The sequence below is a fragment of the Limulus polyphemus genome, unplaced genomic scaffold (assembly GCF_000517525.1).
Source record: "Limulus polyphemus unplaced genomic scaffold, Limulus_polyphemus-2.1.2 Scaffold4111, whole genome shotgun sequence".
Classification (NCBI taxonomy): domain Eukaryota; kingdom Metazoa; phylum Arthropoda; class Merostomata; order Xiphosura; family Limulidae; genus Limulus; species Limulus polyphemus.
In genome coordinates, this window is record NW_013669721.1 from 18,430 (window position 1) to 39,513 (window position 21,084).

Here is a 21,084-nt window from a genome sequence, read left to right on the forward strand (position 1 = left end):
CTAAATTAGGGACGGCTAGTGCAGATAGCCCTCGTGTAGCTTTGCGCGAAATTCAAACACAAACAAACAAACATCTCTAGTCTACTGTCTTGTTGTCACATAGGCAGAGCCTGGTTGCTGTACGATGGAATCTGGGTTAAGACTGCTTGTATCCACACAGTCAAGCTCACTCGGGTTAGTTGCCACTAATATCACCTTTGATTTTTATTCCTTGCCAATGCTTTATTGTCTTTCCTTAGAAACTTTCTTCTATTTAGATATTGTGTAACAATTTATGGCACAAATTACTATTAGGTTTCACCACTTCCTGTTTTACACTTAGAGTCAGTAAAACTGTTTGCTTTATTAAACATACTTCAATCTAAATGACTGACAACATTCCTACCATAATCAAATTAAACAATGTGTATATATTTCTTATGATGTCTATGCTTATGAGAAACACCAGGTAACTGTTTTAAACCAACAAGTAAAATTGTATCCTTTAAAATCTCAGGTAGAACTGTTTTTTTCTCTCTCTGAGTCTCTTTGATACTGTTATCCCTCCAATAAAATATCCACAAAGCAGCAGAATGTCAAAATTATTAATGATAATCACAGGTATATTACTTTCCAGGCTATTCATCACAGTTAACCTCATATTCATCAATTCTAACATTGAGATCAAATCCTTAACTTTTTCTAGTACCCTCATGTTACTATTTATTACCATTCTCTGTGAGTGATTGCTTCATTTGATTTAATTTGTTAACACATCTATGAAGAACTTTTGTGTAATGCTTTCAAATATGTGGGTTGCTATACATGAATGTTTACTTACTTATTTATATTGTCATATACATATGCCACCTTTTTGCTTTTTAAAATACTCTGATAATTCATACAACTTACCTCTGGCTAACGTTTGAACTTTGGTAACATCTAAATTACCTGCCAAGGCTATGGTTAGTAGTTAAGATGCTGTCATCTAAGGGCCATCAAACTTAACCCATTTTTATTTCAGGCTTCATAAAAGAGATAATCACTGGTAAAATTCAGATGAATCAAGACTTCGGACTAAAGGTCTATTTATTAAGATTGAAATTTGTGCAGTTACTAGTTTACTCCAACACACACTCAGAAAATACTGGATTCCCACATCAATAGTTGGTCCAGCATATCTTCCACAAAAAAAATGATTGATTAACAATCTAACAAGTACTGGTTGATATGTTCTGCACACTTCTCATCACTCAGCTAGATTCTCAATGACTGTTTCCAAACATTGGATGATGTTTAACACCAGATGACTCATCCTATGCTTCAGAAAGTAAGAAGTCACAATGTCATTTTATCACTGATATTTTTCAATAACATAATTGTCCCAACTGCCTATAATTGAGTGTCATTCTACACTGTAGGAGATACATTGCATCTCAATACCACTGGATAGCTTGAAAAGCAAGAAATACTACTTCCTTTGAGCCCATAATCATACAGATCAGTAACTGTACTAACTGTCAGTAATTGAGTAGCAGCCATAAAATAGTCCATACTCTCTGATGGACCTAACTTCCAAATAGCTTAGCAAGCAAGGAATGCTATTTCCCTTCAGTCATTCTGCTTTCTATGCTATTCATTGGCCTGTGTAATCAGTTGTAAATCATACAATGTAGTGCATCATCTCATAACGTGGAAAGCAAGGAATGCCACTTTCTTTCAATCATCAGGCTCTCAAACTAATGATTGCCCTAGTTTTGACAATCAAGCAGCTATCATACAGTATGTTGCATACGTGGTATTTCACATTACTATTTTTGGGTTCAAAAAGCAATGGGTTGCTACATCCTTTTGGTTAGCAGCCTTCCAACTATCTGACCATCTGAGATTTCATGATCAAGCAGTAATCATATTGTGTAATGCATACACTATATTCCATGTGATTTGGGTTTGGAAAGCAAAGGGTTGTTACACCCTTTCAGTCAGTAATCTTTGAACTACGTGACTGTCCTAGCTTTGAAGATGAAGCAGTAACCATATAGTTAAGTGCATACATTGTATTTCATGTTACCACTCAGGGTGAGAAAAACAAGCTGTCACTGCATTTTTTGAATCAGTAGTCTTCCTACTACCTGATTATCTTAGATTTGACAATCAATTTCATTCATGAGACTGATGTGCAAGTTTATTATGTTGGTCATAGCTAACAGTCTAACATGTCCAGAATCAAGACATTCTGTGAATAGACAAGGTCTTATGATGTGGCAAGACAGCCCATCTACATTTCCATGTTGTAGCTACTGGTGATGAATTATGACAAAGCCATATGCTTGGAACATTGTTATCCAACATGCTATCACACCATCTGGATTTTTAAAGTTTACTAACTACTTCAGCAAAGCATGGTACATGAACATGGTGAAATTCCTACCATATATAATATAAATAGTGGCAAAAGTGTTTTATGAAGACAACCACAACAATGAGCTTTTTCTTTGTCATAAAGGGTTCAAAAAGCAAGGTTGCACTGCACCTTTTATAGCCATGAGCAAATAACTAGCATATAGAATTACATGTTTTATTCCATCATACAACTTCAGTAACAAAACTCTCACTCCATTGTTGCTGTAATTAATGTCCAGGACAAGGATAGGACAGCACTAGAGCATCTATTAAAGCAAGCTTTAAAGATCAAATGGCTAATTACATTCATTGTTCCATCCAAAGTTTGTTTCAACTTTTGTGAGTGCCAAGAATGATGTTTCCATCTTTGTGAAGTTGGCCACAAATCGACAGTAGTATGATGCAAAACTAAGGAAACTGTAAATTTCTTGCTTTTTCGTGGGAAGTAGCCAATCTATCATTGTAGCTGGGTCCATCAAGACTCCATCTTTCCCCACAATGTGACCAAGAAACTCCACTTCCATTTATATGAGTGAACACTTCCCTGGTTCCAGTTTCAAGCCTGCCCCTTGTATGTGCTAGAATACCATCATCAGTTTCTCAAATGATGACTCCAAAGTGTGGTCAAACATCATTGATATAGACCAAGTATCTCTCCATTGCAGTCTCTTAAGTGCAAGTTCCATAAGTTGCTCAAAAGTAGCTGGTGCATTACATACAGGCCCTTGCCTTACTGGTCCTCAGGTGAGAGGGATTCTTAAAAAAAACAGAGTGATATGCTGCACCAATGCTACATTGCCTATAATTAGTACTGTTTCTGTTTAAGTATAACTCAAGTGTTAAATTTAGTTATTTTTAGAAGCTGTACTTTATCTCCAGTCTGTTTGCATAACTGTGTACAAATCATACGTTGTCTGGTTCAATTGTTGTGAATTGCCACTTGTATTATTAAGTCATGTTACTAAAAACTTCAAAGTTTTCTTTGTTGTTTCAATTGATTATTATTGCATCATAATATTTTATAGTGTGTGAAACCTTTCAGGCCTCTGTCAGTCTATAAATACACATTCAAAATGTAGTTCAAGAAAAAGCAAGACAAAGATAGACAGTTTGTTAGTTAGGTATCTAGCTAGAGCTAGATTGTGTGTTTAGCCATAAAGAGTGTATAGTGGCACTATTTTTTAATTGAAATTATCGTATATTGTATAGTAACAACAAAGTAGAGAAGAATAATTGTGTTGTCAATTGTGTTCTGAAGTAACTGAACCAGCCTGTGTGGACTTTGTGGAAAAGAAGCGATTATTTAAAGCTCTGGATACAACTGTGGTGATTAACTGTGTAATGAACATTTGTACGTGTTTGACTTATTTTAGTATATTATTTTAAAACAATTGTACTATATGCTGTTTGTTTACTGATGACATTTATCACCAACAAGTTGCAGATACCTGCTATAAAAAATCCTTTATATTTTATTTGTTATTTTCTATACTCTATCTCTATACGTTGACCAACCTCGTAACCAAAAAATCTAAATAAATCTAAATTACCCTTTTTTTTCTAGAATGACTTAAAATTGTAACATGAAACTACATTGTTTATCCTAAGTAGCTTCAAGCTTGTAACAGTATACATCTGTTTATAATTAAATAATGCACTAAAGAACACAAACTAATAATATGCAAAAAACAGACAGTTTCCCCAACTCTCAAAAATTTTGTGGTTTTCTAACTATGCGACACCTATACAAATTCATCCAAGCCAGTCTTTAACGTTCCCACGGAATAAACCGTGTGCTATGAGTGAAATGGATATCTATCTGTACAGAACACAACGTAATATAATACATCATTTGATAGATGCAAACATTGACTTTCTATTGGATATAGATGATATATAATTAAACGTAAGAGAGAACTATTAACAAACCCTGAAAGAGAGGATGTAACAGGTGGGTGTGGTAGGAGGGATCTGATTTTCTATTTGATAGCTCTGCAACCAAACAAAATTTAAGGTTATAAAATTAGGGTTTGTCTGAACAATGACAATTTTATAGTGAGTATTTTACGTTTCAGTGCATCATTACCGGGGTGGGGTGAATAAAATAGAGAAGATGCCAAGAGAAAATGTGTCAGGTGTGTAACATTAGGGGAAATTCGGTGCAGTGCAGTCAATTTATGTTTGCCATTTCTTTGCTGCTTTTCGTAATTACCCTTATATAGCAGTATGGAATCAAAACGTAAAGTATCTCCAAGTGTTAGTGTGGCAAAGAAAAGCTGGAAAGTTATGACATTAGCTGAGAAAATTCATATCCTTGATAAGTTACAAAGTGGGATGAGTGTAGCATCCATAAGCCGGAAATATGACGTGAGTGAGTCTTCATATGTACAATTAGGAGGAGTGAAGAGAAAATCCGTGCAAGTGTTAAGGCTTCTGCCCCTATAAGTGCTAATGTTTCACAAGTGCCTAGGAGGAATATGTTCATGGAAAAATTATTGAATGTGTGGCACCGTGAACAAATGAACAAAAAAGTCTCTTTTGATAGTGTAGCTATATGTGAGAAAGCGAGTAGTTTGTATGAATACATAGTCTCCAATGAGGGTGCAAGTGCTGTGGATGTGAAGCAACTTGATATTTTCGAGGAAATTTCACAATTGCTTCAAGAGTTTTAATACTTAAAAGTACTTAGACTAAAAGCTTTAGGGTTTTAATACAAGCAAGCAAGTAAAGATAGATATAAAAAAGAAAAGGAGGCTACAATAGGACGCCTGTGTTATGAAATAAGCCTTGAGAAATTAATAAACAGGAACTTGGTTATACAAGAGGCATCATTCAGAAGTAAGCAGCAAAACACATGCAGTACTTAAAAATAAGTTTGAGAGGCGAGCCTGGAAATCAGTGACCCAGGGTCAATAGCAGAGTTAGTAAGAACTATTGCATAACAAACAGGATGTGGACGCCAATACATGTGACAGTTTGATGAAGTGTTGGCCTCGCTCTCTTAGCACTAGGAAAGCTGCAGAAAAGTTTAGATTTGGTGAATCATATCAGCACTTTGAGGCAGTATTAGTTACAGCACATGGGTGTAGCAGTACAAGTGAATAGGCGGCCGGCTAACACCACTTATCTATGACCAATAACGTTTTGGTTTAGGTTCTGGATTAGTCCGGGAATTCCCCTAAAGTATCCAATAGGAGCACAGGACTACTTGTGGGTTATGCTGTGTCCTATTTATTGGGTTGAATTAACACAAGGAAACTAGAGTTTTAAAAACCCATGTCAGAGGCTGAAAAATCAGCTCCTGCCGAAGTCCTCTCCAGGAAGAAATTCTCCAAACTGAAAATGGAATTGAAGTTTACTAACGTAGCTACAACTTCCAAAACCCCAACTCTACTGTAAGTATAGTCTCTCTCTCTTGATCAGCTAGTGTACGAAATATTAAGTATAAACAGTAAAGTTTTTATCAGTAATTGTTTGATAACTCATATTTTAACTGTGTAATGGTTTTATAATAAGTAATTGATGTTTAATAATTATCATTTTGAGTGTATACTGTTGGTCTGAGACTCATATTCCTTAGTCTAACTGTAAACTCCTCGAGTTAGCGACTTGTGGCTCCACTTGTCACAACAAATCCTCCAATAAATAAATTTGGTGTAAAGGGTAGTTTTAATTGAAACTCCAACTGAGTGCTACCTTTTACAGATGCCAGTGAGTTTCAGGCAAGTAAAGGCTGGATTGCCAAATTTAAGCAACACTTCAACCTGCATAATGTGAAGCTGAGTCAGCTGACAGGGAATGCAGCTGAACGGTTCAAGCTATGGTTCCTTGAATTCATTAAGGAAAAAGGATATGCCCTCAATAGGTGTTTAATGTAGATGAGACCAGGCTCTGTTATAAGAAGATGTGCAACAAGACATTCATCACCAAGGAGCAGAAAGTAGCATCCAGGTTTAAGGCCTTCATGGATAGGCTCACTTTGCTTTTTTGGGGAATGCATCTGGTGACTTTAACATCAAGCCTATGTTAGTGTATCGCTCTGCAAACCCACACGCATTAAAAGGGAAGAATAAACAACATTTGCCTATTGTTTGGTGTTCAAATAAAAAGGCTTGGGTATCTAGGCTGCTATTCAATGACAGATTGCAAAATCATTTTGTGCATGAGGTTAAAGAATACCTGGTGAAGAAGAACCTTGACTTTAAGATTTTTCTAGTTCTGAATAATGCTCCTGACCATGACCCTGACACACTGCAATTCAGCCACCCTAATGTGGAGATACTTTTACCTCCCAATACCACATCCATTTAGCAACTGACGAACCAAAGAGTAATTAAGACATTCAAGTTTTACTATACAAGGAATGTCTACCAATATGCAACCTAAGCTCTAGACTCCAGTGTTTTTAAAAACTTAACCAAGTTTTGGAAAGCTTATAACATTAATGACTGTATCGATATCACCAAAATTTCATGGGACGAAGTGAAAGAGTCTACCATAATTGCATGCTGGCATCATCTTTGGTCTGAAGTCGTGAACAATTTCAAGACCTTTCCAGCAGTTGAGAAGGAAGTTGCCCATGTTGTGAGACTCTCTAAAGAAATTGGAGGTGAGAGGTTTGATAATATGAGGGATGAGGAAGTGGTTGAGCTGCTGGAGTCCCATCAGTAAGAGCCAACAAATGAAGAACTTGAAGTTCTGATTCCCTCCAGTGATAGTGATGAAGATGCTGATGAGCCAGAACCTGCTAAACCCATCCTCACAGTGAAGGCTGTGTCCAATTTCCTATGCAAGGCAGATGAGCTCACAGAAATGGCTGTAGACAAGGATCCCATAATGGAAAGAAGCATTAAGTTTAAAATAGGGTTTAATGATGTTCTAGTACCCTACAGAGAAAATCTGAAAGAAATTACTGACTTTATGAAAACCAAGTCAGCCAATGTAATGTCATCTGACCCCATCCAATTGATTGCTACATCTGTTTAACTGGAGTTTTAGGCCAAATTTTCCGATAATCCAGATGATCCATCAGCCTTAAACTAACCTCTCAGCTTCCAAATCTGTTATCATCACCATCACAAATCTTTCTCTCATCAACAAAAAGTCTTCGTCTTCCTCATTCATAGGTAAGTGTTAAATAAAATGCAGTACTGTATTATTTAATTTAACATATTTTCATTTACAGGTGCAGGATATCACATGTGAATGTTATTATGTTTATGATTTTATATTTTTAGTTCACATAAAATAAAATATAGGTAGGGCTTTTCAATTATGTGTTAAAAATCCATATATAAGCCTTTATTGGAGACTTAGTGTGGCTGTATGTATTCTCGTATCCCTATTAATCCTATAAGATACCGAGTTCCTCCAACATGGATTTACCCAACATGGCTTGCTCAAGGAAAGTATCTCCCATGTTAGAGGAGGGCCCACTGTACTTTATACATACATTGTAATTTGTAAACACATGAAAGTACAATCCATTTTGCAATCTGACATACAGTGATAAATTTACTGAATTTGTATGGCTCAATTCTCAATTAATTCTTTCTAATTTAAATGATATAATCCTTTGAAAAGTAGGCCTATGAGTTGAAATTGCAGCAGCGAATTGTAGTGCTGAAGAATTATTGGTAGGGGTTGAATAAAACAATTACTGATTGATGATTGCAGGAAACAAAGGAGCTGTTGCCCTCATAACCAGTCAATATCTGTCTAATAATACATCTTCTTGCTACAATAATCACTTTAGTAAACTGCATTTAATGCTAATAAATCATAAAACTAATGCAAGAAAATTAGTATGGCTACTGCTGATAATTTTATTTCATTGTTTGGCAGATAAATGTCATAAGATGATTTACAAAAATAACTATTAAAGAGTGGTGAGGTAAATATACAGTGAAGCACTGTCAATAAATGAATATTCTTATCATCTGTTTTGGAATTTAGTCTTTAGGAATATATCAACTGATTTGAAGAATATACTTGATTACAGATATGTGTGTAGTTTCATTGATTCTTATTCTTACATAAAATTTACATACATATAATGGCAAGCTGTCAACTTTCTTTCATTCACATGCTAAAATGTACCATTTCAATTAAAACAATTTCTTGGAGGTCATGATCCCTGGAACCCTCTAATATGGCTTCATGCCTTCAACACTGACCACGAGAATTGCCCAGCACTCAAAAATGCCTTGGTAGAAACTTAGATCGTGTAGATATTAATCTCTTGGAGGTAAGTAGGTCAACTGAGAAATTTAAAACAGATAAATCACCAAGGCCACACAGGATTTTAAAAGAGGTCAAAGGGCATATATGTAAGCTTCTCTCCTTCATGTTTGGTAGGTCAATAGACAGTTGGCAGATTCCTAAAGATTGGAGGGTTGCTAATGTTATTAATGATACTCCTATTTTCAAAGAGGAGGGAGTGATAGTAGTTTATCTGGAAATTATAAGACAGTCATAATTCTGCAGTGGGAGAAATCCTAGAGACTGGCAAAAGAAACATTGCAAAATCATTTGGTATTATAAAAGAAGGCCACTGGGCTCAGCAAATAGAAATCATACCCTACAAATACCTGTTAGCTGAAGATTGAAAAGGGTGTGGAGTTGGTGTAATTAGATTTTGAAAAGAGTTTTGATGAGGTATGACAGAAAGATTAGCTAAGGAAAATTACTTTAATGATATAGATAGAAGCATAATTAGTAAATAAGTAAAACTGCTAACGACATTAAGCTGTTCAGTATTTCTAGCTATAGAATGATTTGAATAAACAAGTTGTTGAAACAGTTGGAAAATAGCTAAACTTGGCATTATTTTTAGAAGATAATACTAGCTAATGTGCATATTTTAATCTTAATGTGAATTACAATTACTATTTGTTACACCTATTCAAAGCAATAAGGAAACATGGGAGCTCTTCCTGGTGGGTCATTCACAAATATCCCCTTTGTCACTTCTCAAGAGGCCCTAAGGTAGCACACTAGTTTTGATGACAATTGGTCTATTGGTTTGCTAGTTATAAGTGGACAAACACACACATAATTTTGTCAAATAAAGATTTACATAATGTAACTTTTTTATTTTTTAAGGTAAATATCACATATATTTCATGAAAAAATACACCACCATACATAATCCACTAACCAGAACTATCTCACTAACAGATGAGATTATTGATACCAAATGCCAGAGTGTGTGGGACATGGGCCAATGGTGAGCCTCCCCAAACTGGGAAGCATACTGCCAATGTGAACATGACACATGGTAAAGCTTCAGGTCATGTGGAGGTCATGGACAAGCTGCCTAAAGACTGTGCCAAACGTTAATGACAAAGCAAAGGAAGAATTGGGTTACTTTCTGAAGCATTTTTAGCACTTAACTGTCCAGAGTGTCTGGACTCCAGAAGAGGTTTAACCTGCTGGAAGAATAAAGCAATTCATTGGGCTAATTGAAGGTTCAGTCAAGGTGTGCCATAGAAACATTGACTGCTTATGCAGATGATGTGTGCCAATTACATGGTATATGCAATAACCTTGGCAGATCATAAGGATAGCCTCATTGAAAAAGTTCATGTAGCATCACCTACTTGTGGGAGACCTTTTAACCATCACTGAGGAAGTTTCTGTAAAAATGCAGTATGAAGCAGTAACTTCAATCTAGTCACCAGAAAGGAAAAAATCTGTACCAGCAGATGCAATAACTTTACCTCCGACTGACCATGCTACCCCGGTAACCATGACACACCAGTTTCAATTCTAGACAAGGGTTAACCAAGCAAATATCTGATGTTGTGATGCAACCAAACTGATATCCAGTGAATGAACAGGGCTATACCAGTCCTCCCATGGTGTATACCTCACAATATATGTTTCTGATGTCTCTGCCAGGATGTACATGGATGGGAATAGCTTTGTTTGTGGAGTATTAGGTCACTTTCAGCTAACCTGCTTATATCATACCAAGCAGCAAAGTATACAAAGTTATCAGTTCCAACCAACAGTTCAATGGGTACAGGAGAGCTGATAGCAAGTAGTGAATAGTGCAGCTGTAGCATTAGGAAGCTAGAGGATCCCAAGTCAGATCTGGCCACCAACTTAAGGGAGAGCAAAGAACAGCTTGTATGAAAAAAGAGTGGTTATCAACTCAGCTCTCTAATGGTTTGGCAGGTTTTTGGTATGTATCTATCAGAGTACAAGAATGAGAAATCCTGGTTGATACAGGACTAATCATAATGCTGATAGATCTCATAATATATCAGGCACTCCGAGTGAAACTACCACATGAGCCAGTTGATACATATTCTATTCTATTTAACAGAGACCATGCTTCAACTATATATTATGTCTTTGATGTCTCATTTACAAAATAATGGTAGTTGCCATCAGTCTATTGTGGTATCAGCGTAATTGGAGTGGATGTGGTGCAGAGTTAATCAGTCAGTTTCACCTATGCAATGGGTGAACTGACGTTCTGTGTAGAAAGTAAACTGTTTCCTATCCAGAAGTGAAGTACATACAGCTTTTTCAGTTTTCTGTTCTATGGGGATGAAGTCTTTGTGTTGTTCTTTAATTATTGATGACTGGTTATCCAGCTACATACTGGAATAGCTATCCAAGCACAGGGGAAGTAACTGATGTTAGTGGTAACACTATAGTTCCATCCATTGCACCACATCCAGAAATAAATACCTGGATAAACATATTTGAAATTGCCAGGTGAAGATTGTCAATTGGGTCAAACCATAGTCACAGATACATATGATGTGTCTCAAAAAAAATTGCCGAGCAGACTTTACTGAAGCACTAGAGATGTACCCAGTGCTGAAATTTAAGGACAGAATCATACAGCTTAGGAGATTGTTGGTGCTCCAGTAGTGTCATAGAAGAAAGAAGATATATCCAGGTTCTGCATTGATTTTGGACAGTTATGTTGATAATTTGTATTCATGTCTTTCCATGAACAGACTAATGTCTAGATGTGTTGGAAGGGTGCCATAGCTTCAATACTTTAGATCTAGCAAACTGGATGATAAGCATAAATCAAAGATCCCTTTAGCATGATAGAGATGCCATGTAATGCTCTCATATCATGCCACTTTGCCTCTTTAATGTGGCCATCACTTTTGAGAGGCTAAAGAAGCTTAGACTGAAGGGGCTATAATGGAGGGAGTGCATGATCTATGTTAGTGACATCTTGATGTTTGCTCGCATGTTTGAGTCTGTAGCTGAACATCTAAAAATTACATTCTGGTAGATAGAGAAGGTTGGCTTTAAAGTGAAACCTGGAAAATGTGCTTCCATGGACATGGAAGAGGAATTTCTTTGTCATATTGTGGATAAAGATGGAATCTCTATGATCCAGCTAAAGTAGCAGTTCTTTGAGATGGACCTCAACCTGTGACCAAACAAGAAGTACCCAGTTTCCTTGATTTTGCATTGTATTAGTGGTAATTTGTGAACAACTTCTCTAAGACTACCTCAACCTTATTGGCTCTTACTAAGACTCTTCTATCATAGAAAGCTTTTCGAACTTGTCAGCCAATCTGTCCAGCCTCAACCAGTTTCTGGATCTACCCCACTTTACCATGGAATCATATCTCTCACTTTGATGGGCTTTTTCTCAAAGGTAGATGTCTCAAACACTTATCTCCATATTCCTATTTTTAATTGGTCCCAATGCTACCTTCAGTTTGTCCACTACAGGATTGTGTATCAGTTTCCATCCTTGCCTTTGCCTGATTTATGCATGCTCAAGGATTGCACTTCCATCATTACACAGATGACTGGCTCTTGTTTGCTCATTCTGAACTGGAGTATTTTCAACACACTTGTTTGCTATTGACAGTAACAGCTTGAGTTGGTTGGATTCTCAAGATGGAGAAGTCTTTCATGATGCCTACCCAATATCTTGTCCACTTAGGTGTGTTTTTCAACACGTACTTAAGTCAGGCCCAACTTTCTCTATTCAATGGAGCTTTCAGTTCTCCATGCCCTTTCTGCACCCTCTATTTCTGCAAGTGAGGTTTTATCACTTTTGGGAACTTGGGTCTCTATGAAAGTTCTTATCTCGTTGGGTCAAGAACATATGTGTTCAGTTTAGTGAACATTGCATGATCAATGGAATCTTGCTTGGGATCCCTTAGACTCCCCTTTTACCTTTCCTCCTACTCTTATAGACATTCTTCATTGGTGGTTGAACAAAGATAATATGAAGCTGGAGGTAATGCTTCCTCCACTTTGTCCAGATCTGTTCACCAATGCATCTCTCCACAGTGGGGTATGGGTCAGTCAGCGGGTGGCTTCTGGTTAATGGTCTTACAGTGAAATGTCATACCATATCAACATCTTGGAGCTTCTGGCAGTATAATATGCTTTGGATCATTTTCTTCTGATTGTATGGAACCAACTCGTCACTTGTATTGTATGGATACACTCTGACAATTCCATGGTTGTTTCCTGTATCATTAACCAAAGTAGCACCTGTTCTCTTTGTGGTCAAATGTTAGAACTACTTTATTAAGCCAACATGCTATGGATAGGTTTAATTGCATGCCATGTTCTTGGTGCTTTCAACCTTGTAGGTTTATCCCATGGAGTGGTCCTCAGTTTACCAGTGGCTCTGCAGTCAGTGGGGTACTCCTAATCTGGATGCTTTTACCACTTTCCTCAACACCAAGTTACCTTTTTTGGGGTCTCCAGTTCCACATCCTCCGGCCCTAGCAGTGGATGCTTTTAGTCAGGACTGGACCAATTGATACCTTTACAACTACCATCCCATTCTTCTCCTTCCCAGGGTGATTTCAATCATCCATTACACTCTGTATCAGGTCCTTCTGATTGCTCCTTACTGGCTGGCACAGCATTGGTTTCCTAATCTCCTTCAGCTCCAAACTACCCCAAATACCTCATCTTGTCAACCCACCCTTCTTCAGTCAACCTCGGTCACCAGTACTTTATCTTTTCATCCTTCCATCATAGCAGTCTATCAACACAAGTGGAACATCTTTGAGTTGGGGAATTTCCTCTTCTCGACCTACTGTTCCTCTTCAAATGAATTTCCTCACCTGGCTGTTTGATCATGGGCTTCTGTCTATTCCTTAGTTGGTCATAGAGTAGCCCTATATAACACCTTCTGTTTTTCCAGGTACTGCATGATGTTTTATTCTCCTACTGTCTCCCTTTTATTGCATTATTTCCAGATTCATTGACCTCCTCGTTCAGTATTTCTTCTAGATTGGAATGTCAGTATTTTTCTTCACTCCATTATACTCCTCATTTTTGAATCTTTGTCATTATGTTCCTTGCATCACCTGTCCCTTAAAACGTATATCCTACTCCTTTTAGCCTGTGGGTGTCATCCCTCTGATATTGTTGTCATTGACATTTAATGCACTTTGTTTTATTCCACACATGTTTTCCTTTATCTGGATCGATCTCTCCTACCCAAAACTTTAGTGGCTCAGGAGGGGCATTCTTCTGTATTGCCAAGCTTCTTTCCCAAAATTTCCCACCTTCATTCCCGGTCTGATCCATACAGGCTTATATGTCCCATTCATGCTCTTCATTGTTACATTGCTTGCATGGCCTCCTTCTGTGGTTCCCATTCCTGCCTTTTCATTCCCTGGCAACTTTCCTCTGTGCATGACCTTTCTCTTTCTTCACTTACAGGTTAGGTTTGTCAACTTGTTAGAGTTCATATTCCTCTCTGTCTCTTTCATCTCAGAATCTGTTCCAGGTGTTGTGTCATCAGACAGGCACCTTACCTTTTCCTTGGGATCTTCCCTCCAGTGGAAGAAATTCTTCAGTCAGGCATGTGGACTACACCTCATAAATTCATCTCTCACTACCTGCATCAAGTTGCTGTTTCTTCCTCATCGGCATATTGCCTTCTGCTTGTTGCCATTCTCCAGACACTGGTGTGGCTGTGACTTGGTAAGTCATCTTTTTTATATCTTATTTTTTCTGCCATTGGCATGCCCCTTTTAGGTCTAGAATCCTGCTCAGTGGCAAGTGTTGCCTGTCCAGGTATACTGTATCTCTCAAATTCCATACTGTACGGCCATCAGTAAGTCATACTGGGTGTGTTATCTCCTGCCTGGTGACTTTGTCACTCCATCTACGTGTAGTGGGTCCTTGAAATTGATGTTGCATGGTCCCAAATCAGATCATCCTGCAGACTGTGGTTATACAGGTCAAAATACTGAGGATACCTGCACTCCTACCTCTTTGTGGTCCTATCTGGGGTTGACATTGCATGGGTTACTTCCAGTTACTCCACCTCTATAAGTGGGCTCTAATGTAGTATGTTATTGTGTGGAGTAGCTTGGTGAGAATGTATGGGATGTCCCACTAAAATTGTTTTCAGGAGGTGGCTGATTCCAACAATCTTGATGTATACTCATTGCCAATAATTCACACAGTTGAAATGGGGTGTTCTACAAGATTGCTAGTAGGTTTTCTTTGCAATATATTTGCTTCATTAATATGCCCGTCCTGCCATTCCGTTGATTAAATACATCAGGAGTGGTCTGCTTTTCAAAATAGGGATTTTATTGGTCACTCTTTGCACTGTCTGCAGTGTTGGTATTCCTTCAGACTCTCAACCATGTTTTGTTCTCCTTATTCTTCTAGAGGAGTACAAGTCCTTGCCATGTTTCAGTTCCAAGCCACTGGGTTGATGGACCATGGAGGAGTCCTCCTGAATGTGAACTTTTCCCTTTAGTAGGGAATAGGGCAGTGGTGTTCTGCCACTGTAGATGGTGTTTGATCCTAATATCATGCAATCCACCTCAGTTTGGTGGATCCCACAGATTAATGTTGCACTCAGCTACTGTGCAGTTCAACCTGGAGGGTGAGGTTGCATATATTTAATAGAGGTGAACCACTTCTGCACAGTGAGACTCTTTGATTGGTGTGGTGCAACCAGCTTCTGTGCAGCCCTATCCAAGGGATGATGTGGCTCGTATTTCACAAATATGCTCCACCTCTGTGCAGTGGGTCTTGGAGTTTCTGGAGGATGATGTTGCTCTGGGCAATGGTTATCCCTCTGGTGCTTTGTCTCCAGGAATTTACTACCTGAGGCTGATGTTACACAGTGTGAAACCAGTCTGATGGTGCTTGGATTTGATGAGAACCACCACACTGGCACATCCCTTCCTACTGACATTCAAGGGTTGAGTTCCCAGATGACTAGTTGGGGATTTGTGCACATGTGCCCTGTTGTGTAGATTGGTTTGGTAAGTATATCCTTCCATTCTGCTTAACTTCAGATGAAGATAATGTGGATCCTTCTTCTACCGCGGGTCCGAAGATGTATTCCCAATGCCTCTTGGTTTTGGAATGGAGTTGACCAGCCACACACATATAGTAAATTGCACCATAGCTATTCTACACCATGGGGCACATCCTTTTTAGTTTTACCCACATACTCGTCAGTGGATGGGGATCCTTCATTCATTCTTATCCAGGACTGTGTTTCTGGTACTTTGTGGGTTTTGTGCTCCTCCTGCTTTCTATCAGTTCATGCAACACCTACTTCCACACTGGGCAAAGAGTATACCTAGTATAGAAGTGTTCCTCTCCCTATGGGGGTGACACTTCAAGGTTGTTCTTTGGACACTTTCGAAGGATACTTCTCTGTATCCTTCACCTATTCAATGTGGGATTCAATGTAAGGTACCGTATTGGAAGTTATTATTTTCCTACACTTATTTACAGTAAGTACTTACCTCTCCTCATACTTCCCATTTAAAACTGGTGCATCCTTTCTGCTTAATATCGAAGTAATAGTTCAGTGGAATTGAATAGAGGGAGTCACATGTGTCAGGAGGATGTCATGCTCCTATTGGTGGAGAGTTGTTGCATGATGATTTACATGCAAAGACATTGTGAATCATGTTAATTGCAGGTAAGTGGGAGTTCAAGGCTTGTGGCATGCAAAAACAATTTGTGCATATAGAGGACAGCACTAAATGAGAATTGCTACACATGTTTTTTTGCCTCAAGCTCATTAGCAAGAAAGAACATGTTTAACTTTTCTAAGTTTGAAGAAGTAAATGTATGCAGACTGTAAGGTAACTGAAATTGGGTGTTGAATTTATTCCTGCAATGTTTTGTGCTACATTATAGTATAATGTAACAATAGATATGAACTCTGAAGTAAGCTAAACTTTGTGCTCCCCAGGGGCATAGCAGTATGTCTGCAAGCTTACAATGCTAGATTTCGATACTCATGGTGGGCAGAGCACAGATAGCCCATTGTGTAACTTTATGCTTAACTTCAAACAAACAAACAAAAGCTAAATGTCATTGTATTTATTATGGAATATATGAGCTATTCTCTGTTTACTCATAGCAGCTGATCCCAAGCATACTTTTGTTGATTTAAAAAGCAAATAACACATCTGGAATATTGCTATGAAGACAAGCATTAGTAACTTGTATTTCTTGCTTTGAGATTTACTTTTATACATAGTGAACCAAAAGTTCTGATTCAGCTAGATGCCTCTTAAATGCATGCATTATTGTAACTAGATTGGTGCTTATTGTTACACAGAAGGAAAGATGAATGTTAAGGGTATGCTGAAGTTGATAGAATTGCTTAAAGTTGAGAACATCAATTTTTTAAACTATTGGTCATATAGTTTTGGATTTAATACAGAAGTGGTAGAGCACCTTCTAATTACTCTACAAATGTCACAAACTTGAAGTTGAATTGAATTTATCCCTCTTAATTTCTCTTCAAAATAGCAGTGTTTCATAGTTTGTGGTATAAGAATATACCATGTATTTCTGTCTTCTTGTAGTGTTATAACATTATTCTACATTTATCATTTGTTCTGAATATGTGCAGGTTTCCATAACACATGGTCATAACAACTGTTTGTTAACCCTGTTTCAAGTTATCTTTGATATTTTCAAAGTTGGTAATACCTGTTACCACCCTCAAAGAACATTGCTTAAAGTGATTTTGTGAAAGATGCCAATGGTTTTACAGGCGATATTTAGAAGTTATGGGTTCACTTATATGTAATTAGAATGACCAGTCAAGTAGTAACACATCACACTGTGTAAATGTGAGGTTTCTTTAAATCTAAAAAAAAAAACATTGTACTAATCAGTTTGAAGATGATGTGAAACACCACAAGTATACACATTGTTTGTTTTGCATATAATAAAAATTGTTCATTTTGTTTCAGACTGTGTCTAGTATAAAATGATGCTTATGTAAAACATTATTTACAATTAAAAGGAATACAATGTTAAAATCGTTACACCATAGTTATTAAAAACTGTTTTTAATAACTATTTAATAACCATAGTTATTAAAAACTGTTTTAATAACTATTTATTGTGTAATGATTTTAACATTGTATTCCTTTTAATTGTAAATAGTGTACAGTCTTGTTATTCAGTTTAGCATTAACACAGTAAGAAATTTTTGCTAGATATAGGGTCCCCTTCCCCATTGTTTACTGCTGAAATATGAAAGAGGTACCTGTGTACTTGCTGCAATATTTTGCTGGCCATAAGTATAAATAAGAGTCATACAACAAACACATGGCTACAAAGCATGACCCTATTACTAGGAAATCATATTTCCATGTACCATCCATCAAAATACACGGACTCAAGGCAATTTTCAGTGCTAGAGTATACAAAATGCTACAGTTTCTTTTTGTGCAGATAACCTAAACATGTTCCTAAGATCCAGTTTCATCATTTACACAACTCTACTGTTGGATATACAACATTGTGTAGTGTAGGCATTATTTAATTGTATTGTATTATCTAATTGAGTATTGTTAAATCAGCACTGTTCGTGCACTTTACAGAATGTTCCAGGCCTCAGTGATCAACATATGAGTAGCTGTGACCAAATGAGCACAGATAGAAAGTGAAGTGAAAGAAAAGTTCAGTCAGAGGAAAGTTAGAAAATGTGAAGTTAGTAGGCATGCGAGTGATTAGTCATAACGGGTAATATTTTAAAGTGAGTTTCACAATTTATTAGGAATAAGGAGAATAATTTGTCATGTAAAAGAGTGTTCTAAAGTAACTGAACCCGTCTGTGTGGACTTTGACAAAAAAGAGACAATTATGTAAGGTTCAGGATAAAACTATAGTAAACCACGGGTTAATGTAAGTGAATTATTCACTGATACTATTGTGAGAAAAGCAGAGAAAAATACTTTGTCTTGTCAATTGGATTACAAAGTAATTGAATCAGCCTAAATGGACTTTTGAAAAGAAAAAGAGAACTATTTAGAGTTTGAGATACAACTGTGATATCCATAGTGTAAGGAATTTTTGTACGTACATTTAACTTGTTTTGAATATATTATTTTAAAACAACTGGAGTGTGTATTTACCTTTTTTGTCGAATTTATTGCCAACAAGTCACAGACACCTACTGTAGAAGAAACCTCAGCCCACTCATAGTTAAAACCCTGACATCTACATTAAATCAACATATGTGCACTTACTCCTTTGTATCCTCAGGCTCACTTTTTTTCTAAACTAATCATTAGTGTAAAATAGTCCATTCTTGATATAGTACAAAAGAAGTAGATACTGTAGGTTTCTTTCACAAGATACAAGTTCAATCAAAGAAATGTTAACATGTATTTATCAGATAAATACTCACTTCTCCAAACTGAGAGTTATTATCTTGAAATGAAACTCTCAGCTCTACATATATTACTTTGTACTTTGGCAGTCTGTGAATCATCAGCATTAGCCTTTAAACTATAGCTCTCCATCAGTAGTAGGGCAACACATTCTCTATGTGCAGTAGTCTTGATGGCAAAAGAAATACCAGAAGTAGGAAGGAAGGGTGGATGGTTCTGAGAAGAGGTGGGTATCCATATTAAATACATTTTCATATAAGGAAAATGTTAACTTCAGAAACACTACTCATTTCTCACCACACTTTACTTCTCAGAAGGGGGGGGGGGCTAATAGGACATCACACATTTTTTTCCTGAAGTACAGCCTAGAAGGTAAAATATATATTATACACACTGCCAAACCATCTTGCAGAAAAACACTTCAACAGTGGGCATTGAGCAGTTTTCCCTGAGAGGCATCACTGGCCATTTGATGGGTTTCATTTCCTCCAGTATATAGTTATATAGATATAATAATGGTGTTGAGAGAGCTATAGTAAATGAAATAAGCAACAAATCATTACCTTATAGACTCTGGGAAGATAACAGAATGGCAAATAGAGGGAGGCAAAACTTAGGGGTGAATGAAACCACAATGGGACAGATGTCACTCACATCTCCACTTGATAGATCTAATCCTGGTGATGTTGATAGCTAGAGGCAATAGAGTCCATTTCATGACAAACTAGATAAGAGGTGACATGACAAAGACAAAATGTATCATCTTCCATGAAAGAATAAACAAGTTGGATTAGTTGTTAAACTTAACCAGTCAAAGTACAAGGGGATAAGCAAAAAAAAAAGGAATCCCAATGCAAGAAACATTGATTTTGATTGCCTTGAATGGAAGTATGAAAGAGATAATGCCAAACTGGCTTAACAGAAAAAAGGAGATGACTGAGGTCAGAATGAACATATAAAAAAAAAGAGGAAAGGGAGGGTGACTGGAGAAAGTACCTGATCATCCTCTCAAGCAGCTCAAGTATTGAGAAAGAAGGGTTCTGGGAATATAACTAACTTGTCTTTGTGAAAGAGGCATTCAAGACGGATATGTTAGAGTGACATCTCCCACAAGCTAGAAGGAAATATGTCTTTAGAGAGGAATGTTACAGGAAACAGAGGTTTGAATGGGAGAAAAATAAGAGCTCTGAAAACCAAACAAAGATTTTAGTATGGAAGAAAAATTAGACAACTGATTAGAAAGGTTTGTAAGGTGTCCATAAGAACCAGAGAAAGAAAAGAAGAATGAGCAGAGATTATACAGAAAGTCATTGACAAACTTATAGAAAAAGGTTGGACTAATCCTGACAAGGAGCATTCACAGCCAGAGCTGCAGAGTCTAGGACTAGTGACCAGAAAAGTGGAATCTTGGTTTGACGGAAGTTGCAAAGGTATTGAAGAGAGTACTCTTAAAGTGGGAACAAATCAGAGGATGTAGAGATTCGTGTGTAGGAAGAAACTGGTATAGGTGAGACAGCCAATCCACCATCATTTAAAAAATAAAAACTCCTTGGACAGGACTGGCTGATAACTGAAGGTGTTGATCATGAGCCCAAAACAGAAAATTTAGTCATAAAACAGAGATCCCAAGAGCAAGTACCTCCCTGTATTTGATGTAAGAAACAACAGTGATATTATCAGAATTAATTATAAAATATGACTAGCCAGATGAGAACTTATTTGTTGAATTTTGTGCAAAGGTACTTGAGGGCTTTCTGCACTAGCTGTCCCTAATTTTGAAGTTTTAGACTACAGGGAAGGCAGCTATTCAACATCACCCATCACCAACTAGCCACTCTTGGGCTTCTTTTATCAACAAATAGTGGGATTATCCATTACATTATAATGCTCCCACAGCTGAAAGGGTGAACATATTCAAATAACGAGTTGAGTACTCTAGCCACCAGGTTATGTCAGGCCCAGACAGACAAGACGGAATATGGTGGCAGGCTCACTGGGCAGCCAGAATCTTGAGGACATTGATATAGAGAGACCACTCTTCTAGAGACTAGACCCCATATAG

At 37.3% G+C, this 21,084-nt stretch overlaps 1 protein-coding gene across 2 annotated transcripts in view; it reads right to left on the bottom strand.

Moving 5' to 3' along the window:
• The window catches only part of LOC106470602, a 67,364-nt gene that overhangs the window by 3,487 nt on the left and 42,793 nt on the right, over positions 1–21,084 (bottom strand). The window contains exon 5 of one of the 2 annotated variants that reach the window (XM_022399226.1): positions 4,410–5,718. The exons of the other annotated variant lie outside the window; for it this stretch is intronic. Coding sequence (XP_022254934.1) covers positions 5,677–5,718 — 42 coding nt within the window. The 3' untranslated portion in view covers positions 4,410–5,676. Of the gene's footprint in view, positions 1–4,409; positions 5,719–21,084 lie in introns of those variants that run through there. 2 annotated transcript variants of the gene reach the window in all.